We start from the raw sequence: 21275 nt of genomic DNA on the forward strand, positions 1-21275 counted from the left end.
CTGTAGAAAGAACTACACTGTAATTGTATTCCCAAATCCGCAGCTCCTTCTGTGGTTTTTGTTTGAGGGGTTATGACAAAGATTTGTAGACACTTTGCACCATCACTGCTGCACTGTCACATTGTTCAGCAGTTGTTTACTCAGCTTGTGTGCAAAAAAGAAATAACTGCTTTCTAATAATAGACTAATTTCTGTCATTCCGAATCATGAAAAATGTATGTGTTGGAGCCGACATGTGCACGAAACCAATTGAACTGTTAATCCTATTGTCCGTGACATTAGCATTCAGGAGGATTTCTGGGATTTGTAATTGCTTTCCTATATTCAACAGCACACTGAACACATAACATTTCATGGACAAGGTGTCTAATAAACATCAGCGGGCTTTACCCTTCATCGAGATAATGTCATGCATTCTCAGAGGGCATTCATGCCATAAGCCCAGTTCAGCGGGAATGCCCGTTTCACATTATTGGCTGAGGCATTCCTAATACGATGCCCCTGTTTCAGTGACGCCACCCTGATGAAAAAGTGAGTGCGTCACCAGAGCTGTAAGGCACTGACAGCACATTCCTGTACTTTGAGCTTGAGCTTCTGACAGCAGAGAGTGCCAGGTCTGCAGACTGAGAGACTGAGCAAAGACAACTGCCAGCACCGCTCTGAATATGCCTCCACTGTAGACAGCAACTGTAGGATGCATGGCGTTATTGCATAAGGCAACAACTGCATACAATGCATGGCATTGCCAGCACATGGGCATGCTGTCAGATCACATGGCATCAGTGGATGATGGGGGCAGAACGCTGCAGAGCAGGAACTGAGTCATTTGTTAGAACAGATGCATGGTCTTAGTATGAACAGGCCTGTCAGCACAATAACCCTTCGATTTTTCACTTGTCTGATGACTACAGTGACCATTAACTGCCATAAATGACTACTGTCACGCTGTAAAATGAGTATAATTATAGTCACAATTCTTAATTCAGCATTTATGTCGCTAACTCTACAATATATTTATTGACCACCTGCCTTGTCCATTCTTAATGTCTGGCAAATAACAAGACATTCACACCTTATAATTTCCTCTCCTGCCCCAATGTTGATATTTTGACAGAACAGATTGAACTAGAAGTGCAACACAATTCAGATTAATCATTCATGAATGGATATATAATAGAATGGATTACATTAGAGCCAGGAATCACTTCACCGAGGTGTTTTGGTGCAGGTGTAAAAAAAGGCTCCAACACTAAATCGATAAAGCAGCCTACTGTACTCTTTTCCCACTTGTATTACAGTAGCATCTTTGAATGATCCAAAATAGCACAAACTTGGCTCAGGATGGGTTCACTCATCTCGAAGCCTGCCATTTGCACACTAAAACGTCAGCAGCTGGACATCTGCTGGCATCCACGGAGTTTTCAGTTTCTGAGCTTGCAGCTGGAGCTGTGTCAGCCATGTGTAAGGACGATCAAACCAATTGGAGCTGCTGGGCTCTCAGGAGCACATCTCAGTGAGTTAAAGTTTCCTCAGGGGAGTAGCTAGTGCTGATGCATTCGTGGTTTGAAACAGCCCATAATAAGCCCCTGTCTTTGCCAAAAGCAGCGTCACAAGCGACAGCGCAGAGCAGAGTTGGGTGCTTCAGAAAAGGGATGCATCTCCAGAACATTTTGTTCCTGTGGCAAAAATAAAAGCAGTTATGAGGATATGTTTATCAGCAACGGCGTTACGTAATAGCAGCCATACCAAGATATCACTGAGCATACTATGTGGCACTTTGATTCTGATTTTCATGGTTTTCTGGTCTGTTTCATATTTAAAAACAAAGATGCAACTGTCACATTTGAAGCCATCTTTAAAGAGTGCATAGCTAATGTCTCGTGCTGATACAGTATGTTCCCACTATACTGTACATGTGTTTCACTTTCATGACTCTGGGATTTCTGTATGTGGTGTATTTGCTTACCTCATACAAGACATGCTAATCCTATCAGGGATTTTAAATGGTGAATCATAGAAATGTGGTCACAGTGGCCCAGTTATAAGCCTGCACACATCATTCAACAGACTATATATTTATATAGTTGCTGAGGAAGATACAATCATTCACTCAGTGGAACTAAGCAGATACATTTAACAAATGCAGCCCGTTGTGTTGCACATGTTCACAGTGCTGGTGGTCCTGCATCTCAGCGGATCCTCCTCTGGCAGAGAGGACAGTCTCCTACATCAGTTCTGTACCCAGCCTCAGGTTATAAAAGGCCGTCAACATAGCTGACAGAGACTGAAAGCTGAGGGATCCTCCTCCACCAGCCGCAAAGGATTTTTCCAAATTTTTTGTTCTCTTTGTCTATGCCTCTTCTTTCTGCTTCAATAGAAAGCCAGAACTGGAGGAGTGAATCTGTTGTCATTATGCATCTCTCTCATCCTCGGTTTCTCTGTCTTTCTTCGTGGTTTTGTCTCCCCACCCTCCTTCTCCTCCTCTGTTCTGTTCTGTCCTTTTTTCCCCTCCAACTATGTTCTGCATGGCTGCGTTCATACTGCCTGCTAAACAACTGTACTGTACCATCTGTGTGACACAAGAGCTTGCGCTCATGCAAACTGTGCTGTAACTTTAATGTAAGATTAGCTCCCCTGAGCTCCTCTGTAAAATGATATTTGTTGCCCTGTAGTATAAACTGACACTAGTGATATAATGCGGCTCGCTCTTTGCTGGTAATGATATCTCCCTGCTAAGTGCAGGAATTCTGCTTTCATTGCTGAGACAAGGAAGCAAGTGACACATCAGTAAGGCACATGTGCAAAGAGTTAATATTTGTACATTGTGATCATGAATTATCTTGATGCTAATAAAGCGATTTCTATTTAGCAATCATGAGCCATGTTCACTTATTCAAAAAGGCATGTTGTTTTCGTGAGGAGATGCGAAGCTGGCCACTAGAGATCTGAGGTCTGCCAGTTATTGAATGCCTTTCGGATGTGATTTGAATAAAGAATAAATAATTTCCATTATGTTCTGTGTGTTGATGCACTCTGAGTGAATCACTGAACTTGTCAGTCTCCTCATTCCTCCGATCACATCAGCTCTGTGGCTCCCAAGTTTTTACTGCGTGGAAGTTACCCCCAATCTGCCACCAGGGGGTGAACTTTTCTAACACATCCTACAGACTGTCCTTCACACAGACCATAGTATGAGCTTATGCTCCACTGTGAAATCTAAGTTATAATAATGTCTTTAACATGGACTTTTACAGCATGTCATTTACCTTGTGCTGGCCTTCTTCTGGTGGTTATTGCATGTTATGCCAAAATCCATCTATTTCTATTCTGAATGGACCAGCAGGATGGTTGAATAAGGTACGGTCAAGGTTTGTGTTGAGGATATTGTCGAGGCAGCTTCCTCCTGTACAGGACAACCACCCGGCAAACAGTCTGACTTTAAAGCAAATCCACAAAGCTCATCTTCCTCCATTTTTGCATATTCTCACAAAACCTTGCTACAGGTTCTCACCAGGAAATGTCCTACAGCAGGCCATTTTCTATTGAAGTGCTTATTGATGGTGGTCCTCCAGTTCAGAGCAGGCCTTGGTGAAGTCATTAGAACAGCTTATCAGTGATTGACTGTCAACTGCAGGGAGAGGTGGGGTCCATTGACTATAAGGCTACATATCAGACTGTATCACTATACTACAGCGTAGTGCAGCAACACCGTGGAAACAATAAGAATATGTCACATGGCTTTAAATTGAAGTCATTTATTCAGACTGATGGCTGAGCAGGTAGGGTTATCTGTCTTTATTGCGTTTTGATCTCTGAAGCAGTGTAGATTTGTATTGATTCAGCTGCAGTGCAATGGGGATTTTAGTCCAGACAGCAGGAAATATCTGTCATAGTTTTATATCCTCGGTGTACTTTTCACACATATTGACTTACAAACACATACCTTTGGTAGCTTAATGGGACACATTTGATGACTTGCCTTGACTCTGACCTCTGCAGAAATGCACTGCCATTGGTTTTCAGGGTTTATACCAACACCCAACACTTACCCCGCTTCCTTCAGTATTTTCTGTTGCTTTCCCCTCCTATCAATTTTTTTTTTTTTTAAAAGGTGACATATTTCTCAGAGTAAAAGTATCAGTAGTCATTAATTCATCAGTGTGCACACTTCACCTGTGTGAAACTGTGAAAAATATTCACTCCAGCTTGCAAAATTGAGGTGTACATGGAGACATGCAGTGTGGTAAGTGGAAGGAATGTTCTTTAGCAAACAGCTCTGTGCTCTCACACAAGTTCACCACACATATGGACATGCCAAAGCTTGACATTTTGAACAATCAGTCCGTCTACTCATTAAATTATAGCCTTTTTTGCTCGTATATACACACTTGCTCAGCTCTTTATCCTACGATAACAAATAATAGCCTGTCGTGTGTGCCTGAATTGGAGCCACTGGATTTCTATGCCAGTTACAGTGCTGCAACAATCGCTCTTCCTTTGCCTTTGATAGACCTTGGTATGTTCTGCTAGCAGAAACAGTGGGGTTTCCACATACACTCACCACCGAAGTTCAGATGGATTAGAAAGAGGGAACTAAAAGGGTTCTCCATCTGGCATGACCCACGTGAGCAAATCCTCCCGATGAACTCGAGACATTATGTGCTTTTGGAAACAGTGAGATAAATATTTTTAAGTGCAGCCGCTTAGCTCTTAACTGCAACCTTAATAGCCGTCCGTGGATTTTTATCTCCAGCGTCAGCCTCATTCTCTAAATATTATCTCATAATATGGTCTAAATGTGTCTTCACTTTCCCAAAAATTACATGTAACCTCACTAAAATCCAGACTGCATGATTTTAAACAGGCAGATAAGCACACTTGTTATGTAGGGAGACGGTAGAATGTTAACTCTTTCAAAGCAAACTGAGATGAAGAGCATGGATAAAGCATGTGTGGTCACTTTCCTGTGAGATGTATGTAAATCAGGGGGGCCTAAGTTGTGACAAAAGCCTGATGAATGGTGTTTAGATTAATTAATTCCCCAGTGTCCCTGCTGCTCACCCAGACTCTCACTATAGCCTTTGTGCTCTCTGGTCTTTCTATATCTTGGCCCAGGAAACCAGGGCAAGCCCATATTGTGCCAGGAGTTGTGTGAAAGGAGTCATGTGGCGATTGACTTGTCACGCCAAACAGATCTAACTATATCAATTAGTGAGTTAACGTGTAAATATGCACACACATTAATGCGTGTTGGTTTACTGTTTGTTGTTGCTTGCAAATGTGAGTGTACCCGTTTGTGTAAATATGGAGTATTTTCGTTGTTTGGACGCTGATAGTCGCTGAATATTGATGAGAGGCCCTTCCTCAGTTTCCCATGACTGCTGGGACGGGGTGGCACTGCAGCGTGGCACCGGATCTCAGGCGGAGAAAGAACAGCACTGTGCTTGTGTTCAAATGCAAAATCCCCTTAAGCAAGAGAAGACTGCCGGCTTATATATATTTTTTATAGCTCTACTACAAACTACAGCACATTTGAAGATGATCCCACACACTTACTTCATCTAGGTTTACCATACTTGCCTTTTTTGTGCCTTGAATATAGATTTCACTGCAATCTCCCTCTATATCTTTGCTGTTGCACCATTCACATCTCAGCCTTTCAGTTCCATTCAGCAAATGAATCATTTTATTGACCATAAGTGAGCATATGCTCAAGCAGCCCAGATACAGTTGTGTTTTCTCTATATGACCTTGATGAGTCAAATAAAGCAGAATATCCTTTCCTCTACTAGACACAGACAAAATATGAGAGAACTTGAGGCTCTTATTTATATGAACAAAGCATGTGTATATACCCATGTGGTCATACAACATTGCAGCAGCCCCTCCCCACCTCGGAGCCCTCCAATCACAGGCCACTCTGCTCGGCTTCCATTTGAAGCTTCAGTAGTACGCTAGTGTTGCCCAGCAACCAGAATCGGCACATTTCTGGGAGGTCCTGTGTGGATGGCAGCAGCTGTAACAGGGAGAGGGAGACAGAGAGAGCAAGAGGATCAGGAGAAGGGGACAGATAGGAGGAGAGGAAAGGTTCTGGATTCCACTGGTGGAAGGAGAAAGAGAGGAGAAGATGGCATTAAGCTGAAAAGACTGAGAGGAAAGACCGAGTGTCGCCTCATAGGAAAGTTTGTTCTTGTAGCAGAGGAGACAGAAGATTAGATCATTGATGATCCCTGTTGAGTCTGCTCTGGTTCAAACAGAGATGAGAGAGTTTTGGAGGATTTCTTCTCGTGTCTGCGATCCTACACATTCCTCTACCTGAGCCTGTTGGAGCAGTGCGGAGCTCCGGCTGTAGCCATGATGTCTCAGAGGATCCTGAGCTGACGCACTGTGTGGAGGGACCGGCTCAGAGGACACACTGACTGACCTGGATAAGAGTTAAAACAGTCCAAGCAGCCAATATAGAGCTTATTTTGGGAGGTGGATCCTGAGCATTCATACTTGGTCCAAATCAATCTGAGAGGGATCCTCACAGGCCTGGCTTTCTGGGTTGACGATGACTGAGACAGTTCCAGGAGTGATGTGGTCGTTCTGGGCGAGTTAAAACCACTCAGGCTGTGTTCCAGTGGCAGTGGTGAAGCTGGAGGACAGATCTGACATCCAGGCCAGGGAATCACTGGCTGAAGAAATGAGTAGGCGGCTGCTGATCTTGCCCCGCCATGGTGCCTTTTAATGTTGTTGGATCTCGCTGCTGTTTTACCCTGTTGATCGTCTGACCCGAGGATGTGGAAGTTCAAAGCGTTTTGCCTGGATTACTGGCATGTGCTGTGTTTGCACCCACACAACAACTTTTACAAAAGGTACGTTTAAAGATGGCTGCGTTGTGCAGTCACGTTTTCTTGTACTTATTGTGAGTTGCATTTTGAACAGCTCATAATTATCAGCGCGCCCTCGTAGCTTGTTGATGTTTCCGCCCGTGCTGAAGTGCTCCCAACACTAAGCAAATCAATATGCTTTAAAACAGACTAGAATTACTTCATCAAGCCTGGCTGATTGATAGAGAAACTGTTGTGGTTGCTCAGCTCTGCATGCTGACATATTGGCTGACTGAACAACATTATGCAGGGGAGTGTGAGCTGCCTGAACCATTGTAATTTTCTCAGAGTGCACCAGGTTACAGCTGTTATTTTGCACAAGGACTTGGTTAAGTAACTCAGCGCTCAGAACGATCTTGTTAGTGTCTGTTTAGCGTTGGCACTGCTGAAAAGAACGATCTGAGCTGCCTCTGATTGAATTCATTCATTTCTGTCCCGCTGGGACCTCTTCATGCTTACCTTTCACCTACTGCATAATCTATGCCTCATTGCTGAAGCGAGCTTTGCAGTTTGCATCATTTTTGACACCTATATTTCATGGATCTACAGTGTGTTTTTGTATTATTTTCTTTTTTCCCCCTCCACATGCCAATCATGTCATCACATTTGATTTAATGCCTTTTGCAGACATTTCAAACCTTAAATCACAGCAGTGAAGCAGAGGATGCAAGATTTAGTGGTACAACGTGAAGATCACATTTCCTCTTGTTTGAATAAAAGATATTCATAGTTTTACCACTGACTTATGTTGGTCATAGCTTCCAGGTATGTTGGAAAGCACACACAAATCACTCCCCTCATCTGCCTGCTGCTGTGTTGAGATGATAAAACACTGATCACGACACAGATATCTGATGCTCTGCTTTCTATATATACACTCCAGATCCTCAACTTGAGAGACACATTGAGTCATTATGCACAAAACAACCATTATCCGTTCAAGATGTAAAGTAAAAGCACAGAAATGGTTTGACTTTCCATGACGATAAAGGTGCTCTAATGTTTGGGTGGTCATTCCGTGAGACTGCTGCTCTGTAATCTCAAATGAGCATTTCAAGCTGCAATTTCAGTTTCAGAGGACTGTAGTTCTTCAGAATTGTTATTTTCCTCCTAAACGACGTTGTTTAGATACCAGGTTTTAGAGTTGTACCGGCAAAACCCACAATATTTTGGTCCACTGGCGTGATCTAACAATTTGCAGAGGTTTTTTTTCATGCACATCCCTTCGTGCAGATGTCTGAAACAGAAGCGAGTTGCGATGTGAAGACACCGATCCAGGATCTGTGAAAATTCAGAGACACCTGCCTTCTGTCACCTCTCTGTACGTTAATGCATTCACAGGTATCTAAACACACAGTTGTCATAAGCATTGGTATTCTGAAGGTGAGGATGCAGTATGTCCATGATTCATTAATAATGCATTACACGTTTATCTGGCATCCAGTGTTTGAACGTACGCTTCAGGGAATCCCCAGCTGTGGGTGGAAGCCTCAGCATCATATAGTTACCATCGTTTTAGTCGCATGTTTGATAGTTTATTTGAGCATATTATGTGTTTCTGATTCATTCATTACAGACTGAGAGTGGCATAGTAAAGCTAAGTTAAACTAAATCTGTTACTGTTTGCTAACAGCTGATCTTAGTCTACGCATGACTCAGTGGTCCTTGGAATTATTTAGGACACTGTGAACAACTCATTATGTGTCTAATCCCACAGAGTGACTGGAATATCGTGGTCACTGGGCGTAACTCATTAAATCGTTCTGGCTTTGCTGTAACATAGTCAGATTGTATCGCAGGACTGAGGCCATGTTGTTAAAGCGAGGTCACTGTAATAACTCAAAACAGCCTCTCCTAGCTGCTGAACTGGGGTTCACCCTCCCTCCTGCGTGGCCTTCCCATTGAGAGCATTGTAATGGTTGGACACCAGCCCAAGTATTACCATACACGCAGGGCCTGAAAGCTCTCATGCTCTTTCTATCTCTCCATCTATCTTTATCAGTCTCTCTCTCTTGTTCTCTCCAGTTTAAAATCCTTTCCACATAAACAACTTCACATCGAACACACAACACAGGCCCTGCCCATCACCACTGGGGAGCCTGCATCACAGCAGCACCAGATGACTGAAAGATTGCATTGGACAGGACGAAAGGGAAGGGGTGTCTGCAGAGAGCAGAAACAGGGCTGGTGTGTGGTTCGTTGTGGGTGGAGAGCTTTTGTTAAGAAGAGGGATGATTTTCTTCTGCTATACGTACTGGGCCTTTACCTTACTTGGTCATCAAGGCAGCTTGCAAGAGCAGCAACTCTGAGTCCAACACAAACTTGGGCAGGGAGAACTTCGAAAAGGCACAGACAAAGTAACTTTAGCGGCGAAAGAATGAATTTCTCTGTGGGTTTTCTATGGAAAGTGAAGGATGTGGGCTGTAATTTGTGGTTGACTAGGGAGTGAGCAGACTGTACTTCTTCTGGCTCTTTTAGGGGGAGTTTCTGCAGTTTTGTGTTTTTGAAACTTTTTTGAAACTTCCTTCCTCGGTGCCATGCGCCTCTTTTTCGGGCATGTCTGACGCCTCTGGTGATGTCACCGCCATATGGAATGCGATGTGGAAGTACTGCATTTCCAGCCGAACTATAAGGTAGGAGACCATCTGCCGTGGTCCAGTGTGGATGGTAGTGGCCTGCAGTTTAAGTGGTGGTTGTCTTTCTGACAGACCGCAGCAGTCTGTGCAGATATTTCTGACGTCTGACTGATCATATAACGTTCCTGTCTATAGGCTTAAGCTTGGTGGTTTCCTTTCCAGAACCATGGAAATGTATTATCACACAGCTGAAAATGGCACACAGGCAACAGTAATTACATTTCCAAAGTCTTTCTGGCCATTTTACTTTACCAAGGTTATGTCTTATGTCTGATAATAGCCTTAAAAGCCTTATTCTCATGTTATCCTTCTGTAGAGGACTACAGCAGAAATGTCCTCTGACAAATCTCTTTTGGAATGAGCACAAAAGCCAGTACAAGCTCCTCTTGGCATCTTATATGTTCCAAAGTCCATAGTGATGAGATCATGTGATTAAGTAACTTTCTCATTTTGTCTTTTCCATTGTGCCTTTCTGCTACATGGACGTTCAATTTGCGACCTGATTATAAAGATGTAACCTGCAAAGATATTTAAATGTTTCTCTTTGATCATTTTTTAAAATTTCTCCTTATTGAAGGGCAAATAAAATACACAGGGAGGTTCCAATTTGTCGTGCTGTTCAAAAATTTTAGCCGCTTTTATGTTTACATTTTTCTAACATAATAAAATCACTGAGAAGTCTGATGAAACCCAAAGTCATATAGTGACCCCAAACATACAGCCTGGCTCGTAAAGAACTATCTTCAGTGACTAGAAGAACAAAGAGTAATGGGCTTACCTGAGGTAAATAGGTTTTACATTGCATAGTTGTTCATCCATTCGTCATCCATTCCCATCATGGATTGTACAAATTTGTAAAATTGGAATTTTTTTCCTGTTTAAAAGTGTCCAATATGTAATCAAACTAAAAATGTCGGTCATTAATTTCACGTCTAATTTTAATTTTACTTTGCTGTTTTTAACATCATAAATGGTTACTGTGCTTCCAAATTTGTTGTTTGCACTACAAGATGACATCAAGTCCAACAGGATGGAGTTTCATAGAAAAAGACGAATTTCTATGACTGGAGGAAAACTCTTACCACCCCTGAGTTACTTGATGAATATATGAATAATTGTCAATATAAGGAACTGTCTGTGTACGTCATGTGTACATTACTGCATTGACTTTACTGATAAACAGTAGACAATCGGCTACTTCGCTAACTTAACCAATAAATGGCATGACAATTAGTGCCGGGACACTATTATGTAAAAATTACATTAAAAAGGAAAATTATGGTGTCATTGTTTATTAACTTTCCAGCACTGTATTTTACAAATTAGATATAATCTTGCTGTGAAGACTCTGCTCGACTCCGCACCACCATCTGCTCAGCCATGCGTTCTGATTGCTGCATGTGCTGCTGAGAGTATTAAAAACAATGGCGCACTCTGCTGGACAGACTATGTGATGATGCCATTTTTAACTTATTCCAAGCCTCTTTTTTTAAAATAGCCTTTCATATCATACATTATCTATGTATATACCGATGTATCTGTTATAAGCCTCCATCCAAGAAAGAATTGATTGGACTCAGTTGGAAATATCCTGAGTGGGTTAATGCAAACCTGTTAAATGTCTGAAGGATTAAGGTAACAAGGCGGTAGACTGACTACATCATGAATCCTTTAGCTGTGACACCGGAGATAGTTGGGTACATTTGATCTAGTTGGTTCTGTGTCAAAGAGTGTGGTGGCGAGAGCATTACTTATTTAATGTGTGTGGATCTGAGGCTGATAACGGTGCCTCCTCGTCCCATAGTAGATGTCCACGATTCTATGTGGGGTCACATCTGACTGAACGCCTCCAGACAGACCTGCAGCAGGATTGATCTTGACCAAAACTGCACCAAGGGCAAGAAGGTGACTGAAGGTCATCTTGTAGGTAAAGTGAGAGGAGGTGCTAACTCCTCTGTTGTTCATCTGCTTTGGTACAATGATTTTATGACAAGTGAGGTCTTTTTGGGGGGGTTGAAGGGAGATGCTTGTAATGGAAAAGTAGCAACCTGCCAGCACAAGCTTGCAGTTCCACTGTGGTGAGTGAAAAACACTCTCCGGGGTGGAAAAGCTTAAACGTGTCTAGGATGGAAGCCGTACTCTGGTCAGAAATGTCGGAATGACGAAGCTCTAAAGAAGCTGTTATTGTACTTCTCAAATTGCAGTCAGACATAACAGAAAAGTTTCCTGGTTTTCTCGCCTCCACAATCAGTGTTCAATACATAAAGTTGTTAGTAATGATCTTTTTGCAATTAGAGTATTTGTGTCACATTTTCCAGTGCTGATTCAGTAGATGTAGGTGTTCATAATGGATTCAGCATGCTTCTGTTCACCCGTTGGTAAATTTTACTTTTGCTCTCATGCTGCACCATTGGAAAGTACACTGCATCAATTTGGCTCTTTAGCCTGTTTCTGTGAGCTTACTTTCACTGTTGGATGCATCATTATGGATGTATTTTTTTTTATCAGTGCCCATGACCAGAAAAAGAGCTTGATGCATCTTTGTGTCTTAGTTTGTATGAGAAATCTAAAGCACTTTATATGGGCAGGCTTTTTCTGATCTATGCTTAAGTTGCAGTCAGTATCCACATACCACTGAATTATTTACATGCATGTCTCTTTCAGAGGGACATGAGCATTGTGTGATAACTTTTTTTTTCTGTCCAGCCTTATTTCTCTAAGAGGACATTTGAACATGACGGTAATAAATGGACTTATCTGGTGTGGCCTTACGGTAGAAGGTTTGGGAAACACTCCACTCCCTATTGCTGCAGGGTTGCAACATTATGGGAGAATATATCTGGGAACACTGCCTCTGCTGCAGTATCTGCTGCTCAAGTTAAGCTGTGCAGCTTTTGAAATGCTAATCATCTGAGGAAGCTAGTTTGTTTACTCTAATGCTGAAGAATGCCACCCCTCTAGAGAGCACATTTCATGTTCAGGGTGTTTACAGAGGTGTCTGATGAGGAAAATGCACACAGAACAAACAGAAATGCATACGATTTTGGAAGAAGTGCCATGTTTCTAATATCTTCCTTGCTGTGCATGCTGCTAGGTGTGTGATTAAAGCACGTACAAAATGTGTTGCCTTTGCTCTGGTCTGCTCTTTGTGATCAGGGGAGGACTGTGAAAGCTCCCACAGAAACACAAGGCTGTCTCTTTTTGTGGCTTTTTATGCTGTTATTCCACTTTTGATGACATATTCCTTTGCATCTCTTCACAGCGCCAGCCTGGAGAATAATGAGGGTGTATGCTGCATTAACTTATGTAATGGCAAGCAAGAGGAGGGGTGAGATTGGGGGGGGGGGGGGGGGGGGCAGTGAGAGAGGAGTGGGGGGGAGAGGAGAAGAGTGATGAGCTCATGCTGCTGCACTGCAGCTCTTATAGACACACTGCACCTTGTGGTCTTCATGCCATGTGCTGCTGCACATGCAAATGCACAGTTTGTGTGCATTGATCAGTTCATTGATGGATTTATGTGCAAATGTGTATGCATATGCAGAATAAAAGAGTGACACATCATTGGGTGATTAGAGGCCAATTTAGCTGAATCTGAATCTGGAGACTGGCGTAAATGTTTAAAATCTTCATTGTCAATCTCTGACTACGCTTTGCTGTGAATGGGAATTGGTGTATGTGTAGCATCCTTTACCTGCTTCACTGTTGGTACACAGAGCTGATGCACAGCTGTGAACAAGCTGAGCCTCCAGAGCTTAGGTACATAATTGTTTCTAATCCACCAACTCTTTTCAGTGACAAAGCAGACACTCATTATCCAGAGTGTGTTTTGATTTATGTCAGAAATGAGCAACATGGGGTAGGGTCAGGGGATAGGGGGAGTTGATAATGGCACGACAGCACATTTACTCCATAAAACAGAGTGGTCCCTTTGGGGGCGTTCAGCTCTGTCTCAGCCTGCAACCCAAAGGTGAATAGATGGATAAAATATTGCTCTTGGCAGAGGACGAAACATTAGAACATCATTGTCCGAGATTCTCAATGCTAATATCATCAGCACATCAATTACTTGTAGCACTGCTGTGTCTGTATACTCTGTATTAGTCAGGGCTGATTAAAAGCAGAATTTAGTTTTCTTTCATGAGTTAATATTTGATTATGAAGTAGATTTTGTTGTGTGCATTGTGTGGGCCCATGGCATGTTAAATTAGCACATGTCCCCGCATGAGAGTGAAATAAGCTTGCTGTCAGTGAGGCTGGGACTGCAACTGGTAAACAGTGATTAAAGTTAAATGTTTATCCTGACTGGACTAATTGCTTTGGGCTGTGTGTAAACGTAGGCCGATGTTTTTTGCACGTACACAAACATGCATATCTTCAAACGATATGGACAGCGCTTTTTTTTCCTTTTTCCTGTCAGCCTTAGCTGTTGCCTTGACAACTGGCCTCAGAGATCTGTGCACGTGCATACAATTTTGATTAATGCTGTTTTCAATCTATGAGGCGGCCTCCACAGAGACATAAATGCTTGTGTCATTCAGGCTCCTGTAGTCACTTTATTTCTTCTCAATGACGAGGTTCACCAGTGTTCATTCATTCCATGCAGGTATGGTTGGTTTTAATAAGTGGTGCACGGTTGTTGAATTATTAATATTTATCATCATTGGTGTCATTATTGTTACTAGTGGTGGTATTATGATAGGCAGTATTTTCGACATGGTGTAGCTATCACAGCTTTTTACTCAGACACGGTTCCTTTCCTTTCTGTAAGGGCCAGTCAAGGCTGGAATTAAACAGTCTTTTCTGACAAATGAGACTAAGAGATCAAACCTGTCTTCTCATGAAGACATGAACATGTCCGCCTGCAGTTTAAATGAGCTCCGCTGGGAACTGAACAAAGTTTCTCTCCCTCACTTTGCTTAGCCCTCTCTCTGCTTCACAATAGCCCTCCCACTGCTGCTCTATTTTACATCAACTTGTTTCCTTTCCACCCTCTTAATAAAGATGAGTGGTGGTCTTTTGATCAGTCATATATCCCTAAACCCGACGTCAGTCTTCGTACGGTGCGCTGTACACCAGCACCATCTGTTGGCAGAGAGGCTTCAGGACAGCAGAGAGCCTCAAGGACTGGGAAAAATCTCCTGCGACTACTTGATAGAGGTCTTATGTTAATCTCCCTCCCTCTGTGCGGATAGTCTGTGGATTTGGCTGCATTCTTCACAGAGGAAGTGCGAGCCTGTCAGAGTTGTCTGCCTGCTAATGGCTGCACAGTCAAACAATTCCGGCGTTCCACTGTGAGCAAGTCAAGGGCAGAGAGCTAAGAAATTAAACAATGGGAGATATTTTCACTCAAAGAAACGAGCAGACCTGAATTCCACTGCGAGTCATCAGTGAGGGGAGAGAAGACAAATTAAGGCAGATGGGGGCTCTTGCCTTGTCTGGAGTCCCACAGAGGCTGCTGCAGCCTTGTAGCCTGCTCCACTGGCTTTGCTCCCAGATAGCTGCTATTTAGATTTACTGCCAAGGTTTGCTGTTGAGATATAATAATGATATTACCTGGAAGCATAAATCATTTTTTCGAGGAGAAAAATCTGTGATTTGTGTCCTGAATCATTTTTGTAGATCAGGTAGAGCAACAAAGGGAATCCTATCTGGCCTGCAGTTTATTTTAATTTAGATAATAGGGCAACACAATAAAAAATGTGTGCTACTTTCTGAGAGTTTCTTCTCTTAGTGAGCCACTTTTATCAGCTATGCACAACCAAACATCTGGGCAGTGCAGGACACACTATCAGATGAAAACACTGAGACGTGGATGTTTGCAAAGGGATACAATGTCAGGTCCCCCAGTATGAAATGTCATCTTGTTTCTTTTCCTGAACAACAGAGATACATGCTCATGAAATATGATTATTTGTCTGTTTCTGATTGTCCAGTGACAATAAAATGTGTGGAGCTTAATGTGAGTAGAGATTGCTAGACGACCTGTTATCTAACCACGTTTCAGATTGTGCTCTGGCTGTCTCAGGATGTGTTCTGGTTGAGAGCTCAGATTTCCCCTTCAGCAACGCCATGTGTCCAAAAGAGGGGGGGGAAAAGAAAAGAAAAAAAAACCCAACAACAACCTGTGACCTTGCAGAGCTGCACGCAGGCTCCGAACATGTCCCCACTGAACCAGACAGAGCAGCTGAGTAAATGAACAAAAACAGGGATAGAGGAACATTTGGAGGTTAGAACGAGAAGACCAGCTGATGGTGGAAAGGGGCTAATGAAAGATAGGAAGAGATTCAAAGAAAGAGTGAGGCAGCGAGGCAGGGGGAGGGCGCTCGGTGTGCAGAGAGCCTCCTCTTTTCATTGACGTTTAGGGGAATGTGCTGATTAGTGGAAAGTAAATCAGTCAGATGGAGGTTCCCAGTCTCCCATGCCTGACAGAGCCTGTGTAGCTTTCCAGTAACCACGGTCACCTTACCTTTGTGTAAAGAGTCGTGGCAATTTGTCATCCGAGGCCGGATCTTGTTTTGTAAAATATGGGCCAACCCGGAGACAGATGTGTGGAGGTAGGTGGGCTCTAGGCTGAAGGTGTGCGATCGGTCCAGCTGTGAAGTGCAGGTTCATATAGGTTGTGTAGCCGAGGCAGCAGCTGTTTACATTGTTCAGCACTGCAGGTGTTTCTGGAGGCTCATGTGCATACAAAATAGGAAATTAATTACCAACAAGTTTGAGAAATGTTAATGTCATTTATCATGCAAAAACCTGTGAGAATATTCCTTCAGAATGTAATGTATTACTGTGATTGTAATGTATTTTGGCTCTATGAAAGGCATTTTTCATAGTTTTCTTTATTTTTATAGACTAGACAGTTTATCGGCTTGTCTGAGGAAATAAAATCACCCAAGTATTCAAAAATGAATTAAATGAGCAAGTGAAAAAGTGTGTTTGTACAGAAAGTCTGCAACACGGAGCTGTTGATGTCTGTACTGTTGTCTGACGCTTATACTGATGCACAGTGCCAGGAGCAAGTGAGAGGAGGCTTGTTTGTTTTTATTTGTGTTATTTATGTAGTCTAAATGTGTCTTTATTAAGATGCACGGTACATTTAAGCAAATGTGTGATTTGCTGTCTATTAAAGCACTCTGACAGACTGTTTGGAGCTTTTTTCAGTCCAAACATCCAACTCGCATCACATTCCCGCTGACAGTCCTGCTCTGAAGGTGCATCCTGTTGATGTATTCTTATTGAAACCTATAGCCGGACCTTTGATGACTGCAGATCTGTTTGCACCATTTGTTTATGAAGAGCTTGGGCATTTTGTCCACCAGGACCTCCTCTCATTAGGCCCGTTAACAGAATGGGTGGCTTAGTGAGGACATCATTAGAACCTATTAGATGCACAGAGCGTGAGACGGCTTCTCCTGCATCGGTCTTTCTGACCGTGAGAATGGAGAATGGAGTTGGAGAATGCTGAACACATGCACACTTTGCACTCTCTTTACATCACATGCAATTCACTCCTTCCTCTTTGTCCTTCCCTCAGTCCATTTCTATCACGCCCATCTCCCCTTTCTGTGTTTACACTCCGTCAAGTCACATGCGTTGTTATCTCGTTGTCCTGGTGCAGAACGTTGCTGAGCTACGTTTTATTGTACAGCAAATAAAAGGCAGAATTCCCTTCTGGGACAATTAGACACAGTGCAGCAGCTATGTTTCTTACAACGTCTTCATTACACAGAATCCCTCAGTGTTTCATCATTAAATGCAGAGTAATGGCAAAAACGGGGAACTGGCATTTCTGGATGTGCTGCTCATTATTCTCCACTGCGTCCACGTGGGGAAACGGTTAAAATAAGATCTCAAAGCTGCTTTAACATGATGCCGAGAGGCGAGCATCTCCTGAAAGCAAATACCTTATGCCAAACAGATGTTCATGCACTTGAGCGGGAGGTCTAACAGACAATAACGTGACCCGACACACTCACATTGGCCCTCCTGTGGAACCCTGTAAATACTGAGCTGTTAGCGCTCGGCTCCACACACACACACACACAGATTATACAAGGAAAAGGATCTCGTGCTATTATCAGGGTTGATTTGAGGATGTAGGTTCCTCCCACTGAAACCGCTCTTCTCAGCTGTCACTGCAGGATTTTTGCCGTACAGTTTACTCAAAGTTTAAGTGAGACAGGACACAGTATTTACACGGTGGACTTGTTGAGCAGCTGGGATGACAGAATACCTTGAAAGCTGATGTATTATTTCCCTTTAATATAACACAAGGTTTCACAGTGTCTGTATTTGTGGATAGATATCTAAGCTCTGCACTATCGAAACAATTTCATTTTTAGCAGTTTTCATTAAGAGCATTTTTAATGGCATTTCAGTTTCACTCGAATTTACATTTATCAGTATGTATGATAATGACATGTCAGATATATTCCATATTTGCTGCTAAGGTTCATAAGAACATTGATACCACTCACGTGTCTGTGTGTAAAATATGAAGCTACAATTTCATAAATTTGCATAAAGGCTGAAAGCAGTGGGGAATTTGTGAGTTGCAGAGGAGCTAGTGTGAGACTTTTCTTACATTTGTTGTTATGGAAATCTGAGCTAACCTTTTGCTGTTTCTAGCTTTGTATTTAGTGTATGAATATGACTGATATTTGTATCTATCATTTGGAACATGAGCAAATAAGCATACTTCCATAAATCTAGTCTCCTTTAATTACATAAGGTAGTTCATAAACTGAATCTTGATCAGCAACAGAAAAAGTTATTGGAACTTTATGCCATGAATTAACTCCCAGTGTGTTTTATATCATGTTTATGCAATTACTTGCACCCTGTTCATACCCAAAACCCCAGATCTGGTAAAAAGCTCTACACTTGTAAAGATGGAAAAGAGTGTCTGATACTTCTTCCCATAGGTTAAATGTTTTCTTTTTCCATGTAGTCATGTTGCTTAAGGTCTGCCAAGTCAATGTATCCAAAAAAGACAGAGGAGAAAAAACAATCAAGGCCAAGTGAACTCCTAGAATTCAAACTGCGACTGTACTGTAAAAGCAGCTAAAGATAATAGATTCCACTGAAAGAGAAAACATTCATCATTTGGCCTGTGTTGATTTTTATGTCAGTCATAGATTACTGTGTGGGTGTGTGAATACTCTCCACTGATACAGCCTCCTGCTTTTTATTGACCCCAAAGGCTGTTAGGAAGTTCAGTTGATTAAAATCACACAATTAGTTCTGTCTTTATTCATCCAAGTAAGAGCCAAAAAGCAGCATGTTGAGACTCATCTGTCCGCTTCTCCTTGATTTCTCAGGAAAGATTTAGAATCCTAGAAACTGGGTGGTGAAAAAACATCCTTTCTGCTCCTTTGAATTTCCACATCCTCGTCCAAGCCCTTTTGTTTTGGAAGAGTGTATCATGGAAAACAATGAGTCAAAGTTGTTGTTTTTTTTTGTCTAATCAAGAGTATTCACTGCTTTTTGCATTGCTCTGCTAACATGGACATATCTTGTCATTATTGCAGTGTGTGATACAAAGAACCAGCTGCATAAAGGGCTGGTTTGTTTTCCTGTGGGCTCACAGAAAACGGGGTGAGGGTCTCTAATAAGTAATTGAGGGACTGCAGATCAATCGGCCCTGCAGCCTGCAAAGACCTGAGCTGTACTTCCAGTCAATAAAGCAGTAAGTTTTATGGAGCGTACATCAAACCTCCAAGGATACAGCCAAGGTAGAAGACAGATTTACACTACATTTGAAATCCATTCCTTTGTAATGACAAGGATTTGTCTTGTTTTTGTTTTTTTTTTAAAATCCTACGACGCTTTCGTTGCAGGCTTTGCGTTAATGTTGATGTATGATACGGACGACTGGCTCTTCTCTCGGCTCGCTCCTGAAGGACTTTTGTTGTTATTGACTTCCAATGTGCGCTAGAAACTGTCAAATAAGCGTTGGTTGTGTGCGAATTAAAATGGAAGCTCAACATCATTAGCTGCTGTCAGGTACTTTGTCACAGAGTCGGTGGATTAATCTATATGCCCGTGTGTGACCCTCTTTTTCTTGTAAATGCCTCAGAACTGCCTCACGTGGAGGTCATAGGAGGCATTGAGAGAAATGAAACAATAAACACGGTGCTGTGTATCCTCTCCTCAAGGGGTTGTTATCATGAATTTGAGACTGCTTGTTATTCTCAGAATGTCTCTATCGCTCTGTAAAGAAAGGCCTCATGTCCTACCCAGCCTGCCTGAATGGAGCATATGTTGAAATATAAGATCTGCTGACTTGCACCCACCAGGTCTTGTGGAAATGTGGTATGAATGGAACTTGCACACTCAGGATATCTTGTTCCACTGGAATATGTCAACATGAATCCATTTCTCAGCACTCTCGTGACCTGCACAAAAGGTTTCCTCCGCTTTCTTCACACATTTGCAAGGAAAAGGAATGTAGATGGAAGATGACTGCTTTATCTCCCTGCTTTTGTTCTGTGATTGATTGCTTCCCGTTTGTCTCTGTGGCTTTAAAAATAATTATTCTCTGACCAGTTAGTCGTTTTTTCCCCCCTCTTTTATAACATCAGAACTTTATACTCATTATAAAAATCTAAATACCATGCCGTGAATACCTCTACAAATAAATAATCAAGAGAGGTTGGAATCATGAATTATTTCTTTGTTATTTTCTGCTTTCATTGTCGAGGTGCTTTCAACTGTGGCTTTGGATTAATATTTAAATACAACTGATCAGGTTTTCATTACGGCAGGGCAGCGTTCTCATATGTTTTCTGCTTGAATGTGCAGAGATAATGAAAGAAAACAGGGAGGTGGAGGGGGGGACATAGCAGTCCGGACTTCCTTTGACAGCTGGGATCCTGACACAGCAGATACTGAGTTTCATTACTGGTCAAATCTGTTTTCTCTTTGAGACTAAAAAAATGAATGAAAACCTTCTTACTTGGATTTCAGTTCAGTAAAAATGTTTGTTTGACCCGCAGTCTGATTCTATTTCTAAATTTACTTCATCACTGCTGTGTTTAAGTTGATCAGATGACTGGAATCACCACAGAACTAAGACATTTAAATGTACAGTAAGAGCTCCTCTGTGGCATGAATTGAGTTTCCTGGTTGAAATTGTATGAATATTGTATCTTCAGGTGGCTTAACAGTATTTGCACAGCAGATCATGATACTCATAGCTGCCTTCATTTCCCCACATGTGTATTTAGGCCTCCAGTTTTTGGGCACTTTCTCCTGAAATAACATTATGTTTCCTGAGTGATTCCTTTCCCTGCCAGCCTAATGAGGGACATTAAAATGAAATACATTTGGTGCTTTCGCTTCCAAGCCGAGCAGAATTTGGAAGAAAACTTTCATTATGATGCTGAAATGAAACAGTGACAGACTCAGGATTGACAACAACATTAATTATTATTTGGCTGTTTGACATATTGACACATCACGCGGTCGTCACCTGCAGGGCAGCCAGAGGACCGAGTCAAACACTGGAAAATCGTGATGGAGCAGACATGAGAAAGGCTGCCTTTACGTGCAGTGCCAACACAAACAGCGGCTTGTGCCAGTGTGGACGGCCGAGCCGGGAGGCGCTCCTTCGGACTCCTTGGAGCTCAATAGCTGTAGTGTTTGTTGCGGGGGCTTCGGATGCCGTGGAGGCTTTGCCAGGGTAGGACGGCAGACTGCACAGTAGGCTACTGGTGTCTGACTGTGGAGTTTAACGCTGTGGGAGAGCAAAGACCTCTGCAAAAGTGAT

The 21275-nt window shown here is 42.4% G+C and overlaps 1 protein-coding gene across 6 annotated transcripts in view; it reads left to right on the plus strand.

Moving 5' to 3' along the window:
• LOC111588708 (IQ motif and SEC7 domain-containing protein 1-like) overlaps nt 1–21275 on the plus strand; it is a 95283-nt gene that overhangs the window by 44448 nt on the left and 29560 nt on the right. Inside the window, exon 1 of one of the 6 annotated variants that reach the window (XM_023299216.3) lies at nt 6058–6857. The exons of 4 other annotated variants lie outside the window; for them this stretch is intronic. In XM_023299216.3, coding sequence (XP_023154984.1) covers nt 6781–6857 — 77 coding nt within the window. In that variant the 5' untranslated portion in view covers nt 6058–6780. Of the gene's footprint in view, nt 1–6057; nt 6858–9097; nt 9506–21275 lie in introns of those variants that run through there. One more of the 6 variants, XM_023299217.3, reaches the window with a different exon arrangement.

This window comes from Amphiprion ocellaris, chromosome 8 (assembly GCF_022539595.1).
Source record: "Amphiprion ocellaris isolate individual 3 ecotype Okinawa chromosome 8, ASM2253959v1, whole genome shotgun sequence".
Classification (NCBI taxonomy): Eukaryota; Metazoa; Chordata; class Actinopteri; family Pomacentridae; genus Amphiprion; species Amphiprion ocellaris.